The 25786-nt window shown below is 38.3% G+C and overlaps 1 protein-coding gene across 7 annotated transcripts; it reads right to left on the bottom strand.

Annotated features, from left to right (window-relative positions):
* Window positions 1–25488, bottom strand: LOC106063191 (tumor necrosis factor-like). 7 transcript variants are annotated; one of them, XM_056012502.1, is made up of 9 exons: window positions 25313–25488; window positions 20049–20154; window positions 18300–18429; window positions 12698–12886; window positions 10631–10670; window positions 10025–10087; window positions 3115–3299; window positions 1276–1393; window positions 1–178 (listed from the first exon to the last, which is right to left on the bottom strand). In XM_056012502.1, exons 2-9 carry the CDS (start codon window positions 20150–20152, stop codon window positions 42–44), a joined length of 966 nt encoding a protein of 321 aa, XP_055868477.1. In that variant the 5' UTR covers window positions 20153–20154; window positions 25313–25488; the 3' UTR covers window positions 1–41. The 7 variants fall into 7 exon arrangements, with proteins under 7 accessions (XP_055868477.1, XP_055868481.1, XP_055868478.1 ...); XM_056012506.1 differs by lacking the exon at window positions 25313–25488 and adding an exon at window positions 24826–24847; XM_056012503.1 differs by lacking the exon at window positions 25313–25488 and adding an exon at window positions 20580–20695.
* Between the last annotated feature and the right edge of the window lie 298 nt (window positions 25489–25786).

Below are 25786 nucleotides of genomic sequence, written 5' to 3'. Positions count from 1 at the left end.
TATAGTGTGTCTAACACTTTAATAGGCATGAAGTTAAAAGTTCACATGTGTGCGTCATTTAGAGGTGGAGCTTCCATCAACGTAAGACCAAAGTAACTAAAGGTAGGTTCAAATCTGATGCCTTCACTTGTGACCTCTACGTAGAGGGAGTCGTTGACGTTTAGATTGAACATTCCCGCTGAGAAAGAAAGTGTTTATATAGCTTATTTGTCTCTGCAGCTATGATGCTAAAAAAATAAATTATCTTAACACAATCGCCATCCCAACAGCAACATATGCATGTGAGACATGGAAGTCATGTGCCAAAATTGAGAAAAAACATCAATAAATGTGGCTCATCGATCATGGAGGACGTCAGAACAGTGGATACCAGGTGGGAGGAGGCTTCAGACAAGGCCAGTGACAGATCTTTGTGGAGTGGAGACAGCTTGCCGTCCAATGTGCGGAACGGTTCTGGAGGACCTAAGTCCTTAGTAAGACGAACACCATAGTAAATTGTACTAAATACACTGGGACTTAAAATCCTTTCTGCCCCGAGAGGCAATGGATGCAAACCCTACCTCGATTTACTATAAGTTTTCCTTCCGGGACAACCCTGTTCCTTTTACGCAAAGGAATCTTGTATACTCCTTGTCTCACGGAAAGAAAATGTACCATTAAAGCGCATTGGAATTCACAAAAACAAGAGAATGCAGAAACTACATTGTTCGATACATCCACAATGGTTGGCATGAGACAAAAACTGTTCATTCCGGGTAATATGTTCATTCTGGGTAATATGTTCATTCTGGGTAATATGTTCATTCTGGGTAATATGTTTATTCTGGGTAATATATATAATTTTTTTAATTAAACTTTAATTCTTAACTGTAAATCACTGGTTTCTAGTAAATCAACGTAGTCGCTTAGTGTATCATTTGGCCTTCTTTTAAGTAACTCTGATCCATTACTCTCAAAAGGCATAAACAACACTTTGTCTAAATAGGCCCTATTAGTTATAATAAGTGTTAGACACAGACCTATATAACAAAGATATAGGTCTTTGGTGTTAGGTTATGAGATAGCTTTTCGCTCTAAATGTAGAAGTCATCGGTTTGTTAACTAAAAGCAGTAATGCCCAAAACTACGGTCTGCAGGTCAATTTGGGCCCGTAATATTAAGGCATCATAGTTTCGGTCATGCTAAACCTAACGTTGGTGCCCGTGGTCCGCTAGTCAGAAATGTAGGCCTAGATCCAGCCTGAAAAGGATTAGGCACCACTAGATTTAGGTATACCCGTGTAGGAGGTGGTCCTTTCTCGTTCACACTCATTACAGCAAGTGTGGTAGGCCAGCAGTAAATCTTCTACTGTTCCTAATGATGCCCGGATTAACTTGACCACATGTTTCCAAACCTGTTTAACAAATAAAGAATAATTAAGTTTAAAAAAAAACAAAAAACTTCCTCATTTCAATATCCGTTTCTACTTAAATTTAACTACACATCAGACCCAAACGGTATTCATTACCGTGTGATTGTCAAAAGAGTTGAACCGAAGGCTCTTCGAACTCTGGGCATGTAAGCCTGCTTGAACAAACAGTTCTGTCTGGAAAAGGTCCAAGTCAATGCCTATGTAAAACATTGCTATTTCCGATATATCCGGCACTCCGGGCGCATGGACTAGAATACATTGCCGAAGGCCGAGCACACCGGGACCCCCCGCCATTTTCCTATGTTTTACCAAGCTAATCGTGCAGGACTCACCATTAGTGTAACGGTCCTCTACGGAACGGCGCAAGGATTATCGTCAGGGACGGATGTGGAAGCTCTCTTTCAACTCCGCACTGTGCAATTGGGAAAGCTCTCGCATTCCCTTAGACACTCCCACTGGAGTCTTGTTTTGTTATTCATTTAGACTAATCTCTTCCTCAAGCGTTCGTTTCCACCCGAGTGCCTCGTTGTGGCAGAAAGGCGTACTCTAGTGTCATTACCTGAAGTGGTATAAATAAGCACTCCACTACCTATGAAAAGCTTCCATATGGTGTGCGTCTCAGTCTCTGACGACGAGTCTAACTCTTTCACATTTGGAACTATTGATCACTAACAGAAGAGGCAAATGCAAGTAACTGTCACCTTAACCAGTAAGCTTCGGGAAGGAGGGACTCGTTAGCCTTTGTTGGCTACCCACCTATCATAAGGAAAACTCTTAATTCAAACCATGAGATGAACCATCGTCGTTTGGCGTTTATATACATATGATGCGTTTCGTGACACCTGCGTTGGAAATAAATACTAAAAAAAAAAACAGGTTTGTTCAACACTGACTTATAACTTAAGTCTCTCAAAGAATGTCTAGACCCGCTGAACCTAGTGGTGATCCAGGACTGGATTTACGTATAGGCAACATAAGCTATAACTTTGGACGCCCATTCTTGGGGGAAACTCCAAACAACTAGTTCCAGGAATAGTTTCAATCATTAAAACAAAACAAAGCTTATATTAAGAGTAATCGTAACAATTATTTTGAATCAATCAAACAATTAAATTTGTAATAGATCTCGAGTATTCTAGAGACCAAAAAATAATAGATCTGTGCGGTTGGAAATATTTTTAGCACTTCGCTGAACGCCATGTCAAGCTTTGAATATTCTCAAAGCGCTATGGTCCCAATCGCTTGTTGGGCTGAGGAGGAGGGGGGAAATCTGCTTTACGTGATGGCTTTTTAAAGGCGATTAAAAAATGAAAGTTGTTGGACTATATTCGAACTTGAAGGCTAAAGCGTATACACATTGGATGCTGAGATAGCCAAGAGCTGGACAGGTGAGGGGAAAAAAAGGTTTGATAGTAATGTATTGTTAGTTTCAAATTTTTAGACGACGACCTAATTCTCTACACAAGGCTTATCTCCCCTTGGCTTGTACTGTCTCTATTAATTTATAATACAAAATTAATTAATTATGACTCATTGATAAAAAAAAATGGTCAATCTTTTTGATTGATTCGTGTATTTTTAAGGACAATGAATAATTATGCAAAGCTTCAACTTGATCGGAGAATGGGAAGTGGGAGAAATAAGGTGTTACAAAATTCTATCGAAATAGACAGAATGAGTTGATACAAGCTTTGTAATTATACCTTCTCCGCTAATTGATCGTAGCGCTTATAATTGTTTGTTAAAAACAGGATGTTGCTGTAGACAAAGTAGCTTCCCTTTGTCTGGATGACAACGCTGTTTCCCGCCAGTTGTATTCCATTGACGTAGTTATTTGATGCAGCAGAATTGAACAGCAGTCTTATATTTGAGCCTCTTGCCATTCCATCTTCAGAAACATTAAAGTAGGAGATTAGTCTATAGTCAAAAAAAAAATTTTTAGTCTAACGAAATTTTAACTGAACATGAAAATGAAACAGAGGACAAAGATATTTTGTAGAATACATTGTTAAATTTCTAAATTTTAATCAAACATCGTGTACCATTTTTTAAACCAACATATTTTCTCTCATCCTTAAAATCATTTTTGTTATTTAGTAATCGTAGTCACGGTAGTATATCAAATAGCCACTCAAAAGGGCTTTGCTAATGTCTATTGTTATGACATGATTAGGAAGTAGTTAGGAATTAGTTATTTGTTTCAGGAATAGGGTAAAGTTTTAATTAGCGACAAGTGACGTGACAGATCTTTTAAAAAGAAGAACGCTCTAAACGACGCTAGAAGGAGGACGCTTATTGTAAAGTAGTAGACTTGAGTACGACATTATTGACATCGGACGATTCCCTTTTGAGTATTAAACGTATTGTTAGAACAACATATCAGCGTCGACTACATATTTGATTGTTTCGGCCTTTCGCCGGTGTTACTGAAGTGTTGAGTTCAGCGTTACCTACAGTTAGATCTACACTAGACAGATTGTCAAGAATCAACACCGCGCAGAGGTCTTAACAACGTGGCGACACCTGACTCGGAGCTCACTGGCATCAACGTTCAGAAGGATAGAAGCCCTCTGTTAGGAGGAGGCAGAAGTTACGTCATCGGCCTAGTCTGCAGCTAGACCCTGGTTATACAGCCACGTCGGCGAAGGAAAGCCAGTGAGATCCTGGACTCGTAGACCTAGGAGGTAACGAAATATAGATCTAGATCTACATTTGTAATTTCTAAACGCCCATACGTTGGGGCATCGTATTGAAGCCTGTAGTTCGGTATCGAGAAGGCTACAGTTTGCTGAAGGGAAGAAAACCGTCCTGTCGAAGCCGTACTGAAGAGATATCGCCTGCCCGGCATCTTGAGAACGAACGTGAAGGTCACCTCTGCAAGGCCAAGATCGACCGTTGAGGTCACGCCAAAGAACTTGTGACGTAGGAACCATCTTACTGCCTACGGCACTTAAGTACAGTAGTGCTAATTTGATCTACGTCTCGGCTGAATCTGTGCTACACGTTAGATAGCCAGATAGCCGGTATTTTAGCACTGGACTTTGACTTTGTCGCTGTGTCAACTGTTGGACCGTTCCAGTTTCACTTGGGACAGACGACCACCAGGAACCACCGTACCTGCCTTGGAACCAGCAACCGGAACCAGACTCTACGTCACCGACGAACCGGAGCCAGACGACAGATCACCGTGAACCAGAACCAGACGCCGTACCACCGAAGAACCGGAGCCGTTGCAGACCAGTACCGAAGGACCTTGGAGAGCCGAAACGTTCGCTGTCTTTATCTCACCGCTAGGGAAGACATCGCCGTGAGCCTTGCCGCCGGGACAGACATTAGCGTAGGAAGAGTGGACCCGAGACTGACCGTGGAGTTATCGCCGCTTCTTAGACAGATAAGTCAAGTGTTATTTAACTACTTTCTCCTTAGAATAATTAGAGTCTGTAGGGAAGTGACCACTCGCTAGATTATCACTACCAGGTTAAATCGTGGTGGATTGGGGATATCCTTAAAATTAGGTGTAATCTAGCAAGAGGTCCAGATATACGTTTAGCTGTTAATTTGTCCTGTATGTGAATGTGAATCATTTAGTTAATCATTTTTAGTAACGTCATGTATTAATTGTTTGCAATACTCCTGTCTTAAGTCTTACTGTCAGACGAAAGTCTCATTCATTAGAAATAGAGCTATAGTTTGGTGTTTATCGTATTTAGGTTTAATTTCATAGTTTATTGGTATGAGTAAGTTATATACACTCCTGGCTGTGAAAGCAGGTAAGAAGTAACTACGATCTAGCGTAATCTAGACTAGATCTGAGGGATAATCGAGGTGAAGCCTGATTGCCCATTTGTAATTTTAGTATTTGTAAATAGACAGGTTGGTCTATTTACCGGCGACTCGTGTGAGTAACACGTAGTCGGCTGAGTGTGCGTGTGTCGCACAGCGTATTCAGTCGGGTCAGAGTGTAGCCTACACACTGGTACCAAGGATACTAAGTGTATCTTGGAGAGTACAGAAGTTATTATAAGTCGGATTTGGTAGTTTAGACGCCAAGGGTAGAGTGACGAATTTAATTTATTTGAATCAAGAGGTATTAGGTAGCCGCGGAGCGAGGTTACGCTCAAAAGGTAATTTGATTTATAGAACATAGGTAATAGACGCTATTAGGCCTGTGTGTAAGATAATTTAAATAAAAAGCGAGGTAAAGTAACAAAGGTAATATGGCAGCTACTTCAGGTTACGACCTGGAAGAATTTAGGAAAAAGCTAATTCATGAAGCTAAGACAGAACTAGAACTGCGCGGCAAAGAACTAACTGCTTATGTACAGCAGATGGTGGCGGCAGAAGCAGAGCGCTTGGAGAAGGAAAGAAGTAGAGAAGCAGAACGCGTGGAGAGAGAGAAAGCTAGAGGCAGAGAAAAGGAAAAAGAAGAAGCAGATCGCATAGAGCGGGAAAAGGTTAGAGAGGCAGAAAAATTGGAAAGGGAAAAGGTTAGAGAGGCGGAACGGGTAGAGAGGGAGAAAAAAGAAGAGGCGGACAGAAAAGTGAGAATTCAAGTAGAACAGATTAGGATAGAAGCTGGTGTAAGTGGGCCCACCGAAGGAAACAGCAACAATAGTGCCAACATAGAAAGCCATAGTAGCGCCGCATGGATGAAGAAGAAAATCCAACCTTTTGCGGAAGACAAGGACGACATCGGCGACTATCTGAAACGCTTTGAAATAAAACTTGCAAAGTTTAATGTTCAGGAGAAGGAGTGGTCCGAAATCTTGTTGGACTTCGTACATGGGAAAGCCCTCACGATTTGCCAAAACCATGACCACTCCATGCAAAACAGCTATCAGGTGCTAAAGAAGGAACTGCTAAACGCATACGGGCACAACGCGGAAACATTCCGAAAGAAGTATTACGAAAACACCCCATCCAGCCAAGTTGATCCACAAACAACTATCAACTCAGAGAAAGACTTCTTCACTAAATGGCTCGCATTCGAGAATGTAGAGAACACCTACGAGGGGTTGAAGAACTTCATTCTGATTGATAATTTTATCAATAAGTGCGACCCTCCGCTACAGTCCTTTGTAAAAGAAAGAAACCCTAAGGTAATTGAAGACTTGGTAGAAATCATTAGGATCTTTAAGAATGCTTACCCAAACAACCCACTTTCAGTTAGAGACCACAAAAAAGTTATTGACCTGGTAAATTATGTAAAGAGAAATTATGTTAGTGATAGGGATTATGGTAGGAGAAATGATAGGTCCAGGGAACGTGGGAACAATGGTGGGGATAGTTATGATGGCATAAAGGATAGATCCTGGGAAAATGAAAACAATGGCAGGGAAAGTTATGATAGGAGAATAGATAGACCTAAAGCGGGTGATAGAAACCTTAGGGATGTTACATGTTTTAACTGTCAGGAAAAGGGACACATGGCATACCAATGTAAGAAACATAGAGGGAATGGAGCTGGCAATAGAAATGCACAGGGTAATAGTGGCACTAGTGATAGGAGAGGTAATCAAGGAAACCGTAGACAAGAGAGGGATAATCGGCCACCGGAAAGGGTTAATTTTGTAAGGAGCATCCAAGACAGGGATCGTGATAGTGGACATAGTGAACCAGATGAAGAAATTAATTACGTTGATTGTGGGGAAGATAGATTTAAACTATATCCAGGCATGATAAATAATAAACAGGTAAATGTGATCCGGGACACAGCTAGCAGTACACTCGCAGTTCGAGGGGGATTAGTTAAATCTAAGGATTATTTAGGCTATACCAAATCAGTCAGATTGGCAGACGGCGCAGTTAAGAGGTTCGAAGCATGCAAAGTGTTCCTTCGATCTCCATTGTACACAGGGTATTGCGAAGGGGTAGCCATGCCAAGGTTGTCTAGAGATGTTTTACTTGGAAATGTAGCAGGTGTCAGAGCCGCTTCTGACAAACAGGTTAAAAGTTGGAAAAGCAGGTATGGCAACATGAGGCGAAATAAACCTAGAAATGACAGAATTTGTTTTAACTGCCATAAACATGGGCACATCGCTAAAGACTGTTGGAGTAAGGCAGAACAGTCTAAACAGAAGATTGCGAGTTCGGATAGGAGGCACAGGTCTGTATCCGACAGTGATGGTAGAAGAGATGACTATGGTAGCGGTAATCGCAAGTCATACCGAGGTAGAAGGCCACAAGCGGGCTATAGTGGTGTAAGAAGAGATGTTAACTCCAGTTGGAGAGAACAAATGTATGAGTCGTGTAGATAGCCTGTGAAACATAGCACTATGAGACTGTAGTGTGTAAATAAGTTGGATTTTATTTAATTGCTTATTCTTAATTAATTGACTTAACTAGTAGTCATAACTAGATGGGTATTAGGTTGTTTAATGTATCTTTGAATAGTATATTTATGTTATAATATACATGTAATTTGGTTATCATTAGATTGACTCATGTTAATTATGTATGCATTGCATGTATGTGTGTATGAATAGAAAGGGCATTTATAAGGCGACGATGTAGTTACATCAAGGAAAAGTAAGTTTTATAAGTTATTCTTTGTATTTGATCATGATCATACATCAGTAAAGAGTTAGGTCGTGTGGGGACAAGTAAGTGGAGAGAGGAAATAAAATACACTTGTAGATGCCCGAAAGAACGTTAGGTGTATAGTGGGAGAACGAGCATTGATAAATGTCAATTTGTCATATTAGGTAAATTGTCTGTCCTGACGTGTGAGGGAAAGCGGTGTAACCTCTGGAACGTGATGTGATGAAGTATAGACACACCTATAGTGTCAGAGCAAACGAACTATGTCTGCGGTCACCTATGGCACATCACATTGGACAGTATCAGTTAGTGACACTTGAGGGAAATATGTGTTCAGAGGAACTTGATTGTGGACACAGAAAGAGAAGTTGAAATCGCAATCAAGACTCAAGTTGTGTTGTCTTTTATGTTTCCCTACATTTTGGCCCTTGCACATTGTAAGACTAAGACAGTAGATTAAAAAATTGACAGGCAATTTTTTTTAGCGGGAGGGGGAGGAGTTGTTATGACATGATTAGGAAGTAGTTAGGAATTAGTTATTTGTTTCGGGAATAGGGTAAAGTTTTAATTAGCGACAAGTGACGTGACAGATCTTTTAAAAAGAAGAACGCTCTAAACGACGCTAGAAGGAGGACGCTTATTGTAAAGTAGTAGACTTGAGTACGACATTATTGACATCGGACGATTCCCTTTTGAGTATTAAACGTATTGTTAGAACAACATATCAGCGTCGACTACATATTTGATTGTTTCGGCCTTTCGCCGGTGTTACTGAAGTGTTGAGTTCAGCGTTACCTACAGTTAGATCTACACTAGACAGATTGTCAAGAATCAACACCGCGCAGAGGTCTTAACACTATACATTTGACATTTACATGATATCAAAATAAGATCTTAGGTGTGTTAGTTCACAATATAGAAACATAAATGCCCATAAATTCGTCCTTAGAAACAAACAGAAATGTATGATTTTGTTTTAAAAATATGTACCAATAGAGAAAGAGACCCCCCCCTTTTTTTTAACTTTATAGAGAGGCAGCTACAAACAAATGATTTGAAATGTTACGGTGCAAGGAGAAACACAAAGAGAGAACGTAGAGTTGAAGTGATCAATGAAGGAGACACAAGACACATTCCAAACTGAAGTGATCAATGAAGGAGACACAAGACACATTCCAAACTGAAGTGATCAATGAAGGAGACACAACACACATTCCAAACTGAAGTGATCAATGAAGGAGACACAAGACACATTCCAAACTGAAGTGATCAATGAAGGAGACACAAGACACATTCCAAACTGAAGTGATCAATGAAGGAGACACAAGACACATTCCAAACTGAAGTGATCAATGAAGGAGACACAAGACACATTCCAAACTGAAGTGATCAATGAAGGAGACACAAGACACATTCCAAACTGAAGTGATCAATGAAGGAGACACAAGACACATTCCAAACTGAAGTGATCAATGAAGGAGACACAACACACATTCCAAACTGAAGTGATCAATGAAGGAGACACAACACACATTCCAAACTGAAGTGATCAATGAAGGAGACACAACACACATTCCAAACTGAAGTGATCAATGAAGGAGACACAAGACACATTCCAAACTGAAGTGATCAATGAAGGAGACACAACACACATTCCAAACTGAAGTGATCAATGAAGGAGACACAACACACATTCCAAACTGAAGTGATCAATGAAGGAGACACAACACACATTCCAAACTGAAGTGATCAATGAAGGAGACACAACACACATTCCAAACTGAAGTGATCAATGAAGGAGACACAAGACACATTCCAAACTGAAGTGATCAATGAAGGAGACACAACACACATTCCAAACTGAAGTGATCAATGAAGGAGACACAACACACATTCCAAACTGAAGTGATCAATGAAGGAGACACAACACACATTCCAAACTGAAGTGATCAATGAAGGAGACACAACACACATTCCAAACTGAAGTGATCAATGAAGGAGACACAACACACATTCCAATTCATTCGTTTGCCATGTTTGCCATTATGTGAAATAAATATCAATTTTTTTTACCTTTGTTATCCTCTATGTAATACTTGAGATGAGCCGAAACATTCCTAGTTGGCATTTGAATATCTGTAAGGAAAATAGTGAATGAAACAATTGAATGAATACAAAGAGAAAGACCTAAAATATAGATTCCTGTGTGACTTTGCGCGACCAAAACAATAGATACAAAAGACACTGAAGTATAATATATAAATTATTCAATTATGTTGGACCCTTAGGTTCTTATGACAATCCTATTTAGAAGTAGCTTGAAGAGAGACTACAAAATACAATGAAATGCAAACTATTCTCTATACAGTTGAATAGTAAGATCACTCTTATTGATATCATAACTTCATTCAAAGAAGAAGATAAAAGATCATTCGCGTATCCGTCTGTTCATCTACTCGGGTATGTTAATTTGGAGACTTAAAATCTAAGTCATTGGTTTTCCTGGCTGATGTTTTGGCAACCCATTCCATCCTCTAATGGCACCAGTGATGAAAGAGTACTGGTACGAATTAGTTCTAGCATATGCAATAAGAAATGTGATTTATATATTCTACAAAACTGCTATTTTATTCACTATCTATAAATATATATCTAAGTTGTAGGCATTATTTGACGTACCAGTTTCTCCATAATCATTAGTTATTGGCAAATATGTTTTCTGTGGAAAATTAAAAAAAAAAAGCATTCATTGCTTAAACAATGCCGCGCGACATTTCTGCACTCTTCAAACTTTAATAAGAAGTGTACACAAAAACTCCCTTTTTTATCAAATATGAGCAATACATTTTTAGGTTGTTTGAAATACAATTTTTTATTAAAATGAAGTTCCCCTAGAAATCTGGGAAATGGGATAGACTGGAGAAAGAGATGTGCGCACACAAAAACAACTTCAGAAGCATTACACAATGCTTACTGTCACAGTGCTCTTTTGTTGTTCATGTCAGATGTTACTGTGACGTGCCGGGGATTCTGTAGGTATATCTCTAGGGCTAAATATGTCTTATCAGTAAACGAAGATCCTTTTAATTCAAATACATAACTTTAGTTCAATAACTGGGAATCACTGTAATGTACAGAATATACAAAATAACGCTGTTTTAAAAAATGAATATCTCCTTTCAAGCTCAATAACAAATAGATTCAAATTAATACTAGATTTAATTTTACAACTAATAAAATATACGACTTGTTACTTCAAGCTACATCTCCAAACTAAATCTCTAAATCTCGCTCTATCGAATTATTTCCTTAGCTCCTCCCTTAGACTAAGACTGCTTTATTAATCCTTATGGAAATTTGTTGTGATTACAAGGACTCTTTTCTCATATAAAAACAACACAACAGAAACATACACATAAATAGAACAAACACAACAGTTCATTCAGCGACTACACACAAGCATCTTAGTCCTTTTCATGTTTCCTGATCAACGAGTGGCGTTGATATAGTCTGACCGAGTGAGGTACGAACGAGTTTTTGTACCGTTCTGTTTTTGTTTTGATTGACAGTAGTCGCCCAAATTGCGACGACCTAATATAGTTCTGATGGAGCGGGTGGCCGTTGTCTTCCAAGATTTTTTCGATTTTCATTAGACACTTTTGTTCAAAAAGTTCCTTTAAATATGGAAATGTTGTGAGTGTAATTTTTGATGCCCTTTTTATGATGGGGTTTCTAGACTGCGCAACAGGTTAGATGAAGCGTTGCCTTGCCAACAAGTTGTGTCTTCACTGTCATATAGCATTGTTTCTTCACTGGTATCTAGTTTAGAGTCATCAAACGCTATCCAAATGAACGGATGTTCCTTCAAAATTAAAGGTAATCTACATTTTAGTCCGAAACTCCCGCAGTCAGCGTACAGCGTAAGAACCCAGGAACATAGAGACGACCGAACGACAGACAAGCGCGCTTACCGCACGATCAGGGTGCTACCTTAGTGTTATATTAAACCAAAAGTCTAACACCAGTATGAACTGCTTCTTTTTTTTTTTTTTAACCAACATAGTCTTTTATTTTAAATTAATGTCAACATAGGTCTAGTGTCATGTCTAGTTTACTGAGTTAATAGGCAGACACAGGTATAGTGATGTTCCTAGATAGCTGAGTTAATAGGCAGACACAGGTATAGTGATGTTCCTAGATAGCTGAGTTAATAGGCAGACACAGGTAAAATGATGTTCCTAGATAGCTGAGTTAATAAGCAGACACAGGTATAGTGATGTTCCTAGATAGCTGAGTTAATAGGCAGACACAGGTATAGTGATGTTCCTAGATAGCTGAGTTAATAGGCAGACACAGGTATAGTGATGTTCCTAGATAGCTGAGTTAATAGGCAGACACAGGTATAGTGATGTTCCTAGATAGCTGAGTTATTTGGCAGACAAAGATAACCGAGCTGTCAGGCAGACACATGTATTAGATTACAGAACTATCAGGCAGACATTTTTCAAGTGACATGCCTAAATTGTTTACCGAGCTATCATGCAAACTTAGGTCTAGTGACATGCCTAGATTGTTTACCGAGCTATCATGCAAACTTAGGTCTAGTGACATGCCTAAATTGTTTACCGAGCTATAATGCAAGCTTAGGTCTAGTGACATGCCTAGATTACCGAGCTCTCATGCAAACTTATAACTAGTGACATGCCTAGATTACCGAGCTATCAGGCAAACACATGCCCAGATTACCGAGCTATCGGACAGACATGTCACGTCTCCTTGTTCACAACTTCTATCACTGTTCTTAACTTGGTCGTCCTGTGAAGTGATGTACCGAGGAGAGCTGTCCTGTGGAGTGATGTCCTGTGGAGAGCTGTCCTGTGGAGTGATGTACCGAGAAGAGCTGTCCTGTGGTGTGATGTCCCGAGGAGAGCTGTCCTGTGGTGTGATATTGAATTAAAACTGATCATGAATTCTAATGGGTGTACAAAGTTGCGCATTCGACTGGTTGAAGGTGGTAGGGATAGACTTCCCTTACATTTCTTGACGGAAATTTTTTTTTAGAGAATAAGTTATTTTAAAATGATAATAGACGAAACTGTCACATAAAAAAATGTTCGTATCATTCACAATAAAGAACTGTTATAAGGTTAGTTTATTTTCTATATAAAAAATGACTAATTACGACTAATTAAGCTAGTTGATTTTTTGATTGATTTATGTGTTGTCATCAACACTGAGAAATTCTACAAAGTTTCAGCTTGATCCGAGAATGGGAAGTGGGAGAAATAACGTGTACTAGATTCCATCCAGACGGACTGACTGAGAGACGGAGTGAGTTGTTATAAGACTTGTTATAAGCTTACGCTAGGCCTATTTGGGAGGGATTCTCATCTACACGTCCAGTAAACATGGTAGAAATATTGTTTTCATTTTGCTTCTCAGCGAGAAATTGTAATGTTTTAGTGTTATCACAATCTTATAAAGCATGTAGACCTATCATTGGGCCTGCTCTGTATTTTTAACTGTGCTGTATTGATCTAGATTTAGATAAGATCTATATTTTATGCAGTAATTATAATTATTTTTATGGCTGTCAGGCATCCTATGTAATTAAGAATCGCAACATATCTAGTAAATTATAAGATAACAAATAAGACAAGACTGCTTTATTGATCCTTATTGGATATTTGTTGTGATTATAAGGACGGACTCTATTTAAACAATTAAAAACAGCAACATTCCACAAAATAGATCAGACATAGTACATACAGATCTTTGCCTATAATTAAAATACTATATAAAGACTCTTCTACTACTATACTGAAATCTATATAGATCTAGATCAGAAGTCTAGACGGTAGATCTTGATCAGAAGTCTAGACGGTAGATCTTGATCAGAAGTCTAGACGGTAGATCTTGATCAGAAGTCTAGACGGTAGATCTTGATCAGAAGTCTAGACGGTAGATCTTGATCAGAAGTCTAGACGGTAGATCTTGATCAGAAGTCTAGACGGTAGATCTAGATCAGAAGTCTAGACGGTAGATCTTGATCAGAAGTCTAGACGGTAGATCTTGATCAGAAGTCTAGACGGTAGATCTTGATCAGAAGTCTAGACGGTAGATCTTGATCAGAAGTCTAGACGGTAGATCTAGATCAGAAGTCTAGACGGTAGATCTTGATCAGAAGTCTAGACGGTAGATCTTGATCAGAAGTCTAGACGGTAGATCTTGATCAGAAGTCTAGACGGTAGATCTTGATCAGAAGTCTAGACGGTAGATCTTGATCAGAAGTCTAGACGGTAGATCTTGATCAGAAGTCTAGACGGTAGATCTTGATCAGAAGTCTAGACGGTAGATCTTGATCAGAAGTCTAGACGGTAGATCTTGATCAGAAGTCTAGACGGTAGATCTTGATCAGAAGTCTAGACGGTAGATCTTGATCAGAAGTCTAGACGGTAGATCTTGATCAGAAGTCTAGACGGTAGATCTTGATCAGAAGTCTAGACGGTAGATCTTGATCAGAAGTCTAGACGGTAGATCTTGATCAGAAGTCTAGACGGTAGATCTTGATCAGAAGTCTAGACGGTAGATCTAGATCAGAAGTCTAGACGGTAGATCTTGATCAGAAGTCTAGACGGTAGATCTTGATCAGAAGTCTAGACGGTAGATCTTGATCAGAAGTCTAGACGGTAGATCTTGATCAGAAGTCTAGACGGTAGATCTTGATCAGAAGTCTAGACGGTAGATCTTGATCAGAAGTCTAGACGGTAGATCTAGATCAGAAGTCTAGACGGTAGATCTTGATCAGAAGTCTAGACGGTAGATCTTGATCAGAAGTCTAGACGGTAGATCTAGATTAGATGCTCGTCTAATTCTCTTAGACTCTAAAGTAAAAAGAAAAAGTAAGAAAAACTAAACAAAACAAAAGTACAAGGAAGACCTAATGGTCATATTGTTTTCTTGTATACACAGACTTGCTTTCAAACTCATCTCTAAGGGTCGTTGTTGTTGTTGTTGTTGTTTTTTTGTTGTTTTTTTTTCAGATATGTTTTTTTCTCTTTCTGCACTTTCACCATGACAACGCTTTTGTTGATACATGACGATATTAAAACAATGGCAGGGTTGCTTAGTTGAAATAGAGTGGAACAGATTTCTCTTCCATTATTTTTATTCTTGTTTGTGTTCAATCCAACTTCATATTGCTTATTTGACATCAAAATGATCGAACATCATTAGGCCAAACCAGGGGTGGCCAACCTTTTAGTTCCATGCGCCAATATTTTTCACTTCTGATTCTAATGCGCCACTTAGATTTTTGCAAGTTTCAGTCCTTTAAAGTATGGTAATTTTTTTACATATTTTGTTTGTTATACATATTTGTGTATAGTAGAAGAGGGGATATAAGAAAAACAATTAACTTTACTCATTAAGTCTGTCTTTGATAACTTTTTTTTAGCTTACAGTTATAATTTTTATATATTATTTCTGTATGACCTATAGGCTTATTATAATTTATGAACACTGTTAGCAGTTTTAATAAAATTAGCTTTTAGCAAATTTTTTTAATTGCTTCGCTTTTACTAAATGTCTAATATAGTTAATCTCGTGACCTCAGTTTGTTTTTTATCTTTTTCACAAATGAAAATGTTTGCTATCTGACAGGCCTAAGCAAGATGACAGTTCCAGTAGCTCTACCAGTCTTTGGCGGCTTGGTTTACTTTAGTTCACTTTATTTTAATTGATGATTTCCTAGGCATGACTTTAATTCCTCAAATGTCTGATCATCTGGTTTTTCCTTATAGTGACTTAAAGCCAAAAAGGTGTTTAAAAGTGTTGATATAGTAATCAGTTTTTCTAATAACAAAAATCTTAAATAGGTAACATGTAATGATTTCAGCGTAATGCACAGATTGCACATTCATTAATATACATACATATACACACACAAAAAAACGCCGCAAATAATTACATAAATCCAAAGTGTTTTCATTTTTGTCCATTAAGTTTTACAAACACTTCAGTCAATTTGGGTGTCGTAATACCTGTGAAACTCAATTTTTTTATAAAATTATTTTTTTCCTCGGGGTGACATGCGCCACTTGTAATTGTCCAATGCGCCACTTTTGGCGCATGCGCCGTAGGTTGTCCACCCCTGGGCTAAACGTTTGTAAAAACACGAATTCTTGTCGATCTTTTTTTAGATACATCGAATACAACTTGGGACACGGGACCATACAAAGCTAACAGCAGTGCTGATGAAGGAAAAGGAACAAGTTACCAAATATTCCTGCTGCCAAGTAATCCAACGATTAAGACAAGGGATCTAACTAGCAAATAAGGCGTCGAGGCTGCAAAGAGTTAGTGCCCCTAGTATTAGAGTAGTACACTGTAGGCCTCGCTACAGTTTGAAGACGGCGATTCGCAAATTTGTCACCCGCGTTTTTTCCTTAGTTCTCAAACACTTCATGTTGAAGTCAGGACTGGGCTGTGGGGAGGGTAGACGGGGCTACTACCCCAGGACTTTCACAAAAGAGGGGCTCCCACAATACATATAAAACATATCCAAATTCGACGGGTCAGCAACTTATACTTTTTTTTTTCATACATTGAAATTATTTTTGTTTACGCAATGTTAACGACAGTATCGTAATCTTGGTAACACTGTCTTAGTTAACTCTTTCGTTCTTAATTAACGATACCAACGTTGATTTGACCCCCATTAAATTAATTTTTGGTTTTACAAACTTTAATTTGTGTTATACAAAAAGAGCATGCATTCTTCTATAACTATATACATAATACAACATTTCCTGATTACATACACAAAAGTTATTGAAATTTAATCACAACAAGGTAGTGAAACACAAATGAGCAAAATTAATAATTTCATTGGAACGTGGAAAATAATTACGGAGAGAAAGAGTTAAGATATGTCCGCTTGTAGCCTGCTTGTAATACATAAATGTAACTCCGGATTTATGGCAGTGCGTCGACCCAGGATCTTTTCTTTCACTAAAATATATTATTATATTTTTTTTACAAGCACTCTGTTTCTTTCTTTCTAAAATATGGCATGCTTTTAGATATAAGTAGATCTTTATTAAAACATTCGAAATTGATAAGGCCTCCATAAAAATCCTGCCCCGGGGAATCCTCATACTTAGATCCGACCCTGTGGAAGTAATGTAGAAAAAAAAACTGATCATGTGAGACTCTTAGGAGACTAGCCTAGTCCCCTGTTTAGATGGACGGCAAGCCACTAAGTATTGGTATGCTATTAATTTTAAATGATAACAAGCAAAATAAAAAAAAAAATCCTTTAAAAAAAACAAAGCTTATCCAAAGGGAAGAACTCCCCAATTACAACTATATCTCTCAATAATGTAGAAGTTATTTCCATTATTTGATTTCAAACTAAATAATTAATTACCAATATTTAACTGAGTAATTGGATAGTTGTTTTTTTTTAATTCTTGTTTTGTTAGGTAACCATACATATTTAGCCAAATATGTGATTACCGAAGGATTAAATCCCCTTGTTGGTATCAAATAAAATAATTAATTACCAATAATTAATTGGCCAAATGGTTAATTTTTTTATTTATTCCTGTCTTGTCTATGCCAATGGGCAATTGTTAAAAGTTTCGTGATCAGAGAATGGGTGTAATAACGTGTACAAAGCTTTTTACCAGACAGTCAGACAGACAGACAGACAGACAGAGGGAGTTGATGAAAGGTTCAAAACGACAAGGTTATTTCCCACCACTTGTTTCCTTATATGGGGCGTACACTTGACACAAGACTCGATCTATTTCAACATCGGAACGTCTTTGTTAAGTGTGGAGTCAATATTTTGTTTGAAGCTGATTTCACGCAATGAGGAAGGAAGGGACTAATTTGATTAAGCGGATGTAGAATGAATCACTTCAAGATTCGTTCATATCCTTACACTGCTTATGGTAAAGCACATGTTAATGACTAGATATCTTGTATCTAGTCATCTTAATCAATATCAGATACTTTATTGTGACTACTTTTTTTTTTATTATTATTTTTTAAAATTTATTTTTGTTGTGTCATCGGGTTCATTTATATTTAATACGGGCGTCCGTGAATTTTTAAAAATTATAAAAAATTATAAATAAAAATTGTAGTTTTGAAAAGGTTGCATTTATTTAAATATAAATTGTTCAATTGCATTATATATCTATTATACACAGGTCATTCGCAACTAAGGCTTATCCAGAAATGATGATTTTTTAGAAGGGGGGCATTAAATCAAACAAATTTATATTTACAAAAATTATAGATAACGATAAAAGAGAGATAAAAGTGAAAAGTGAATTACTTTTAGCGCTGGTGTTTCCTTGTTTTCACTTTGACTGTTTTCAGAGGCTAGATGGAAAATCCCCAGCGCTACTATGCAACCACTACTCAACAAGAAGGCGACGCTGGTCAGCAGGAATATAATCTTGGGCCTTGAAGAACACAAATTAAAACATTTTGTTCGTAATTTAATTGAAAATAAGAAAGGCTTTAATTTCAACTTCGCAAGGTCTGTACACAATTGCTTCACAAAGTCGTTATTTGTAGGGTGCTAAAACAAATGCTGACTCTCTCTCTCTCTCTCTCTCTCTCTCTCTCTCTCTCTCTCTGCTCTCTCTCTCCTCTCTCTCTCTGCTCTCTCTCTCCTCTCTCTCTCCCCTCTCTCTCTCTCTCCTCTCTCTCCTCTCTCTCTCCTCTGTCTCTCTCTGCTCTCTCTCTCCTCTCTCTCTCTCCCCTCTCTCTCTCTCTCCTCTCTCTCCTCTCTCTCTCCCCTCTCTCTCTCCTCTCTCTCTCCTCTCTCTCTCTCTCTGCTCTCTCTCTCCCCTCTCTCTCTCCTCTCTCTCTCTCTCTCTCCCCTCTCTCTCTCCTCTTTCTCTCTCCTCTCTCTCTCCTCTCTCTCTCTCTCTCTCCTCTTTCTCTCTTTCTCTCTCTCTCTCTCTCTCTCTCTCCCTCTCTCTCTCTCTGCTCTCTATCTCCTCTCTCTCTCTCTGCTCTCTCTCTCCTCTCTCTCTCCCCCCTCTCTCTCTCCTCTCTCTCCTCTCTCTCTCCTCTCTCTCTCCCCTCTCTCTCTCCTCTCTCTCTCTCCTCTCTCTCTCTCTCTCCCCTCTCTCTCTCCTCTTTCTCTCTCCTCTCTCTCTCCTCTCTCTCTCCTCTCTCTCTCTCTCTCTCTCTCTCTCTCTCCTCTTTCTCTCTCTCTCTCTCTCTCTCTCTCTCTCTCTCTCTCTTTTGACATGACACGATTGGCCTGTCGAAAATCAGCTTATGAATTACCAAAGGTTTCAATCTATCTACAGGAAGTATTGACCTCAAGTAACTCTTCATTACTTTGAGGCGCGAGAAGCTTCTTTCACCAGATTACACAATTGCATAATGCCGTTTGGAATGACACCCCAAAATGACAATATTTGTCTATATATTTCATGAGATTTGTGTGAGGTTTCAAAAGATTTTAATAATTTCCGGAGATTTCCAGGACATTTTCGCATATTTTGAAATTTCAGGAGATTTCAAGGAGATCCTGGTAAATCAGGAGGCAGTGGGAATTCTGTTTTAAGTTACAAAATGGTTTAATTTCATAATTTATACCTAGAATTAGCGCGGGTCCTTTGAAAGTGCGGGGCCCAATGCGGTTGCATAGGTTGCATTGGCCTAAAGCCGGCCCTGCAAAATAACGGCGTATGCTATGCCGTGGGTCGACTAGTTTTTTTTATATTTTGCTTGTTAAAAATGTAATCTTTTTTTCCTTTTGCTTATAAACTTTCTTAGTTGTCTTTGTGGTGCACGATCTAAAAAATTAAAAAGAAGTCAACAAGCACGTGACTTTCTGGTCAAGAGTGAGAAGATCTGTTTAAAATCTGTAAAAAGAAGAATTTTGGGGGATGTATCTGGTGTACAGAATACGTATGTATTGATAAACTGCACATATTGAACCATGGGATAATTTTTAAGCACTGTGGAATCAGAAAAAAATGAATATCAAAGGCCAGAAGTAAAAAGCCATTAGTATGAACTATGAACATCTGAAATAATCTGGATTAAATTGACAACTTACCAATATTTGGAGCTTCGTGTAGTCCGTCTTTTTGCAATTCGCTCAGAAGAGTTCCTGTCTCCAGGGGAATGAATCATTGTAATTGGATCCTTTGAGAACTTCATTACTATAAAAGAGGCCAAGTAAAACGTAATCTATAATACCTAGTTCTGTATAGACCTGCACAACTTGGTACTATCATGCTATTGGCTGTTATTGACGAAATATAGTATAAAATAAATGTACATTTACGTACATTAACAAAATCTGTAGCTGGGATTGTGAGCCACTGTGGCCGGCTGTCATAATGCGATACTTTTATTCTGCCCACTGAACAACACATCACGCCGCCCTAACTTACACTTACTGATCTGGAAACCACTGCGCGGCTCATCTGAGAACTACTGGTCTGAATCCTTCAACATAAAACGTGAGAACAAAGAAGAAAAAGAAACCGGATCGCAATAGCAAAGTTTTGCCAGGAGCTAATCATGGGCGCAAAATATTGTGAACATAATCTTTCATAAGCAAGACTTTAGAAAATAGAGTTACTTCCCGGACTAAGAGTTATGTCGATGACATGGTCTATAGAGAATTGATCTTTAAGAGTTGTTGGCCTTCTATGAAGTCAGTATTTCCTAGAATTAGCTTTTATTGGAAATGTTTAAAAGGGAGTCATTGGTTATGTTTCTGTGTTGGGGAACTGTGTGTGTGTGTGCATGTGTTTAAGTGCATGTGTTAATGTGTGCTAGTGTATGCGTGTATTTGTGTAGGTGTGTGTGTGTGTGTGTTAGTTTATATATCTTTCTAGTTCTAATTGTTGATTTTAAAGAGAGAGAGCGAGAGATAACAAGATAACACCAAGAGAGATAGTCAGAGGGAGACAGCTAGAGAGAGAGAGAGAAAAAAACATTCCCATTAAAAGACTGCTAGATCGCACAATCGTTAGGGGAGCCGGACTACATGTCCCGTAATTGGGATTTTTTTTTTCAGTTGCGTGGATACTGTTAATTTGTGACAACTATAGAGACAGCTAGATAAGACTTAGACTGCTTTATTGATCCTTATGGAAATTTGTTGTGATTACAAGGACTCTTTTCTCATATAAAGACAGAAAGACACACATTCCCATCATCAAGATAGAGAGACACATATTCCCACTTTAAGACACAGCTAGAGAGAGTGACACACACATTCTCATTCTAAGAGACAGTTAGAGAGACACACATTCCCACATTAAGAGACCTCAAGATAGAGACACACACATTCCCATTCTAAGAGACAGATAGAGAGACACACATTCCCACTTTAATTGTAAAAGATAGCTAGAGAGATAAGAGACACAGACAGCGCACAAGGAAGAAAGACAAAAAAAAAAAAAGAAAGGTTATAAAAACAAGGATGTGAAATGTCTTGGGGGTGTTTGAGCTTAACATTCAAAATGAGATCTATTAGCTCGCTACTGTTTACTTTGGAATTGTGACCCATTTATCTCAACAATTAATTATTTTAATTAGCTGTCACGCTTGACTGCACACTAAGTCCATTTAACTGGTCCATTAGGTTAAGTTGTAAATGTGTCAACAAATACGCTGGTTAGCAGAAATGAAGCCAATCCAAAGAATGTTCAAAAGAAAGAGTTGAACAAAAATATTTTTGTTTCTTGAATAGTTCCTTAGAAACACTATTTAAAAAAAAGAGTTAGAAATCGGGGTTCACTGTTGATTGGTTATCGTTAATCAGTACACACTGTCCGTGACACTACTCTCTATACATTTTATTGAACCAATAAGTATACAATATATGTCTGTGACTTTTTCATTGTGATGTGTTTCATCGTAAAGTTTCTAATCATTTTCTTTGGATTGAGGTTGAGGAAATTATATCTATAGCTCCTCCTTCCTGGTACAAGATGAACACATTTCTTCTTTCCTTTGAACTCGAAGATGGCCATGGAGCCCAATCCTTGCTTTAAAAAGCCGGCCACGCACATGACAATGGGTAGGTTGGGTCTGCTTCAGATATGCCTGCTTTGTGAGATCTGAGTTGTTGTTTTTTTTTATGAAGGCTGATCTCTTCGCCTCATATCTTCACAAAGACACAAAGATAAAGGCACATCCCTTGTTCCATAAGCTAGGACAAATTTGTATAAAAAGCTCCTTCTTTCCTAGTGCTATTAGAGCATGGAATGGGTTGCCTGAGTCAGCCAGGAAAACCAGTGACTTGGCAGAATTTAAGTCATTGGTTAACATGCATGACTAGATTGACCTAGTAACACACGTAGGACGTAATCATCTCTCTTTTTGAAGGAACGTCTATATTTCATACGATAAGATATCTTAAAACTCATGCCATAAGGAGTGATGAAGAGCTAGCGTATACCAGTCTTGATAGTCCATTAATAATAATAATAATAATAATAATGATAATAATAATAATATCGTTAATCAGTACACACTGTCCGTGACACTACTCTCTATACATTTTATTGAACCAATAAGTATACAATATATGTTTGTGACTTTTTCATTCTGATGTGTTTCATCGTAAAGTTTCTAATCATTTTAATCATAAAAAGATACCTTCAAGGCCCTTGGCATTCCTAGGAACATTCTCGTTGCCTGTCAGAGGGCGGTACTTCTACAGACCTGCCACATCACCAGAAAATTCCTCAGTGGAAACTGATAAAGGGACTACGATGAATTTTGTTTCCCTTTAACGAAACTCGACCCTGGTTTCGCTAGAGAATGAATACTCGTTCTTTTATAATAATAATAATAATAATTTTATTTATAAAGCGCTGTTAACAAACAAACATGTAGGCTCAAGGCGCTGTAATCCATTCTTTGTAGAAGCTTTTAAAGGTGTCTTTGTGACGCTTGTGTTGACACCCCCCCCCCCCCACGAGCGCTTTCCTTCCCAGTGACATAGGATTTTGGCGATACCTCTCCAACCCATAATGGATCTCATCTCGGAGGAGATTGCTGCAACTTTGCTAGACACTAATGACTTTAGTGAGAGAATAATAAAGATTGCCTTCGAGTCCGAAGATTAATGAGGAATGCAGTATTTCCAGTGGCTACTCAGCTCCAGCTGTGACCTACAGATTTTGCCGGTGGTCGATTAAGATTTTCTTTTCGCCATCTACGTCTGTCCTCGGCTGAGGATTTTCGTTTGGTCTCAAATGTGTGTCCCGCGGCCTTTGTAAGTGACCTCCAGCCGTCTCGTTCTGAAGCCGCATGCAACCAGGTGCTCTCTTCTATGTCAGTTAAAGCAAATTAGCGCCTAAGCTGGCCTTTGAAGTAAGATAACGTATTTTGTCATAACATAGTTGAGTAGCAAAGTAATTTAGATGGCGTTAATTATAATTGTGGATCTGATTAGGAATGCAAATTTAAAAAATTTAAGTGTTAAACATCAACCTAACTTGAATATGATCTGACTAGAACAGTTTGTAAAACTTTATTCCACTTTCATTCGGGGTGCTTCAAGGTCACTTGTCGTCATCGAAAAGTACATAGAAGCCTAATTTGTAAAACACTGGTTGTAGTAACATGTTTGCTGTAAAGTGTTTGACATGTTTCGGATGTTCCTTCAGAGTTGAAGATAATTACTTCCTAGTCCAAACCTCCCGCAGGACGACGGGGGATGGGAGCGGGCAGGGTTTGAACCCGGGACCATCGATAAATCTGAACGACAGTCCAGCGTGCAAACCGCACGATCAGGCAGCCATCCTGTTGTTCGTGTTTGCAACTATATTGTCTTTGTGATAGTAGTAATACTAAGATGAACTATTGCAGTCAATCTGAATTTACATTTGTTTGGACCTATAAAATTATCTAATCTTATCTACCACCCAACTGAAACGTAACGAGCCTTCTTCCATTCACCGAGTCACTCTGTCAATAATAATAATATTTGTTTCGTTATCAAAGCGCTGTGTAGTCAGGTTCTTTTAGTTACTGGTTTATCTTTACCCCACCCACCCCCAATAAGCAGAAAACGGATTTAAGTAAACTAGGTAGATCTAGATCTAGTGTTATATATGTATTACAAAAATTCAAACATCGATCGAGGTAGACGCTTATCTCTATGAATAAATAATCTATAGGCAAACGCAGCTAAACTATATTTAATGAAAAATGTAATTGGTCGCGGACTTAAATTCTTAATTCGACAGTCTCTCGGGGTCCCCACTTGAAAGGGGCTCCCAAATGAATATCCTAAATTTTTTTCCATAAAATATTACGCCACTGCCACGTAATCTTGCTACACAGAACAGCATTGATCTAGAGATGATGTTATAGATGCTTTGCTGGACAGACGTGAGGCGATATGAATTGAGATTTGTCACTGGTGCATTATATCGCCAATAAACAATGGTATTGTTCATTAGAAGAGTCTTACTAAATATTTTTTTTAATTTGCATATATACTGTACCAATTGGTATTTAGACATTTAGTACATTTTCTCATGCCATGATGTCGAGTGTCAAAATATGCAGGGGCCCCTAAAAAGGTCAAGCCTCCACCGGGCCTCAAATCCCTAGTTACGCCACTGAATATGATATATTAATTGTCTTAATTATAAGTTGTTGTTTTTTTAACACCAATGAAATTAGTGACCCTCCCCTCCAAGATGTTATTTCTTTAAATGTATTAATTAAAAATTTTATTTGGGAATTACTTTCGATAACAAATAAATTCTGATCGTTCATGTTAGAGCCGCAGCCGATATCACGACTCTGTTGCAACGTCTAGAAAATATCATTAAAAAAGCATCAAAAATTACACTCACAACATTACCACATTTAAAGGAACTTTTTGAACAAACGTGCCTAAGAAAAATCGAAAAAATCTTGGAAGACAACGGCCACCCGCTCCATCAGAACTACGCCAGGTCGTCGCGAAGTGGGCGACTGCTGTCAATCAAAACAAGAACGGAGCGGTACAAAAACTCGTTCGTACCTCACTCGGTCAGACTCTATCACCGCCACTCATTGATCAGGGAACATGAAATGCACCAAGATACCTGTGTGTAGTCGCTGAATGAACTCTTTATGTTGTCTGTTGTATTTATGTGTATTTTTCTGTTGTGTTGTCTTTATATGAGAAACGAGTCCTTGTAATCACAACAAATTTCCGTAAGGATCAATAAAGCAGTCTTAGTCTTAGTCTGCTACACGTAAACATTTAGAATGAGAATAATTTTTTTTTCCGAGACAAAGATTGTAACCAATTAAATTATAAAACACAAGTATCAAATTAAAATGGAAAAAGCTAACCTTTGCTGAACTTGCAATCAAGACTTGTCCGAATTGTTTAGCCTTCAAAATACATTCTAATAAACAGTTCCTTCACTTTGTCAAACCATTCAGTCTGAACTTGCGTTATTTCTGTTTTAAAGTGGGAAGAAAGTGAGTCACTGAACGCGCTGTTTCGATCAGCTCAATCTAAGTGTCAATTTTCTTAATGGGAACTCGGCGTCTCAACAAATTATCACTCAATGTAGAACTTTCTTATCCTTAGCTCTTAATCGGCCAAGAGCAGCCAGTGTTACGTCATTTCGTCCCTGGTCACTTAGTCCCAGGTCACTAAGTCCCAGGTCATTTCATTCCAAATTTTTGTTTCAGTCACTGTGTAATGGAGCTGTTAAGGTCTAGACTCTAGACTTAATATATAAATATGTTTATTTATAATGCTTGTCGGTGTCCTCATAGTGTTCCCCACTTCCCTCTTCATTCTTGTGGAGAAATCTA

This window comes from Biomphalaria glabrata, chromosome 15, assembly GCF_947242115.1.
Source record: "Biomphalaria glabrata chromosome 15, xgBioGlab47.1, whole genome shotgun sequence".
NCBI lineage: Eukaryota > Metazoa > Mollusca > Gastropoda > Planorbidae > Biomphalaria > Biomphalaria glabrata.
This window is presented reverse-complemented; position numbering and strand designations above follow the sequence as displayed.

Bases quoted from the DNA above. Each gene is read 5' to 3' on its own strand.
- LOC106063191 (XM_056012502.1), bottom strand. From the start codon at position 20,152: ATGAAGTTCTCAAAGGATCCAATTACAATGATTCATTCCCCTGGAGAC. The intron at 12,887-18,299 runs GTAATTCACTTT...ATCACACCACAG, and splicing joins AGGAAACACCAGCGCTAAAA to GACAGCTCTCCTCGGGACAT. The intron at 1,394-3,114 runs GTATAATTACAA...TTTGTTAAACAG, and splicing joins ACGATCAATTAGCGGAGAAG to GTTTGGAAACATGTGGTCAA.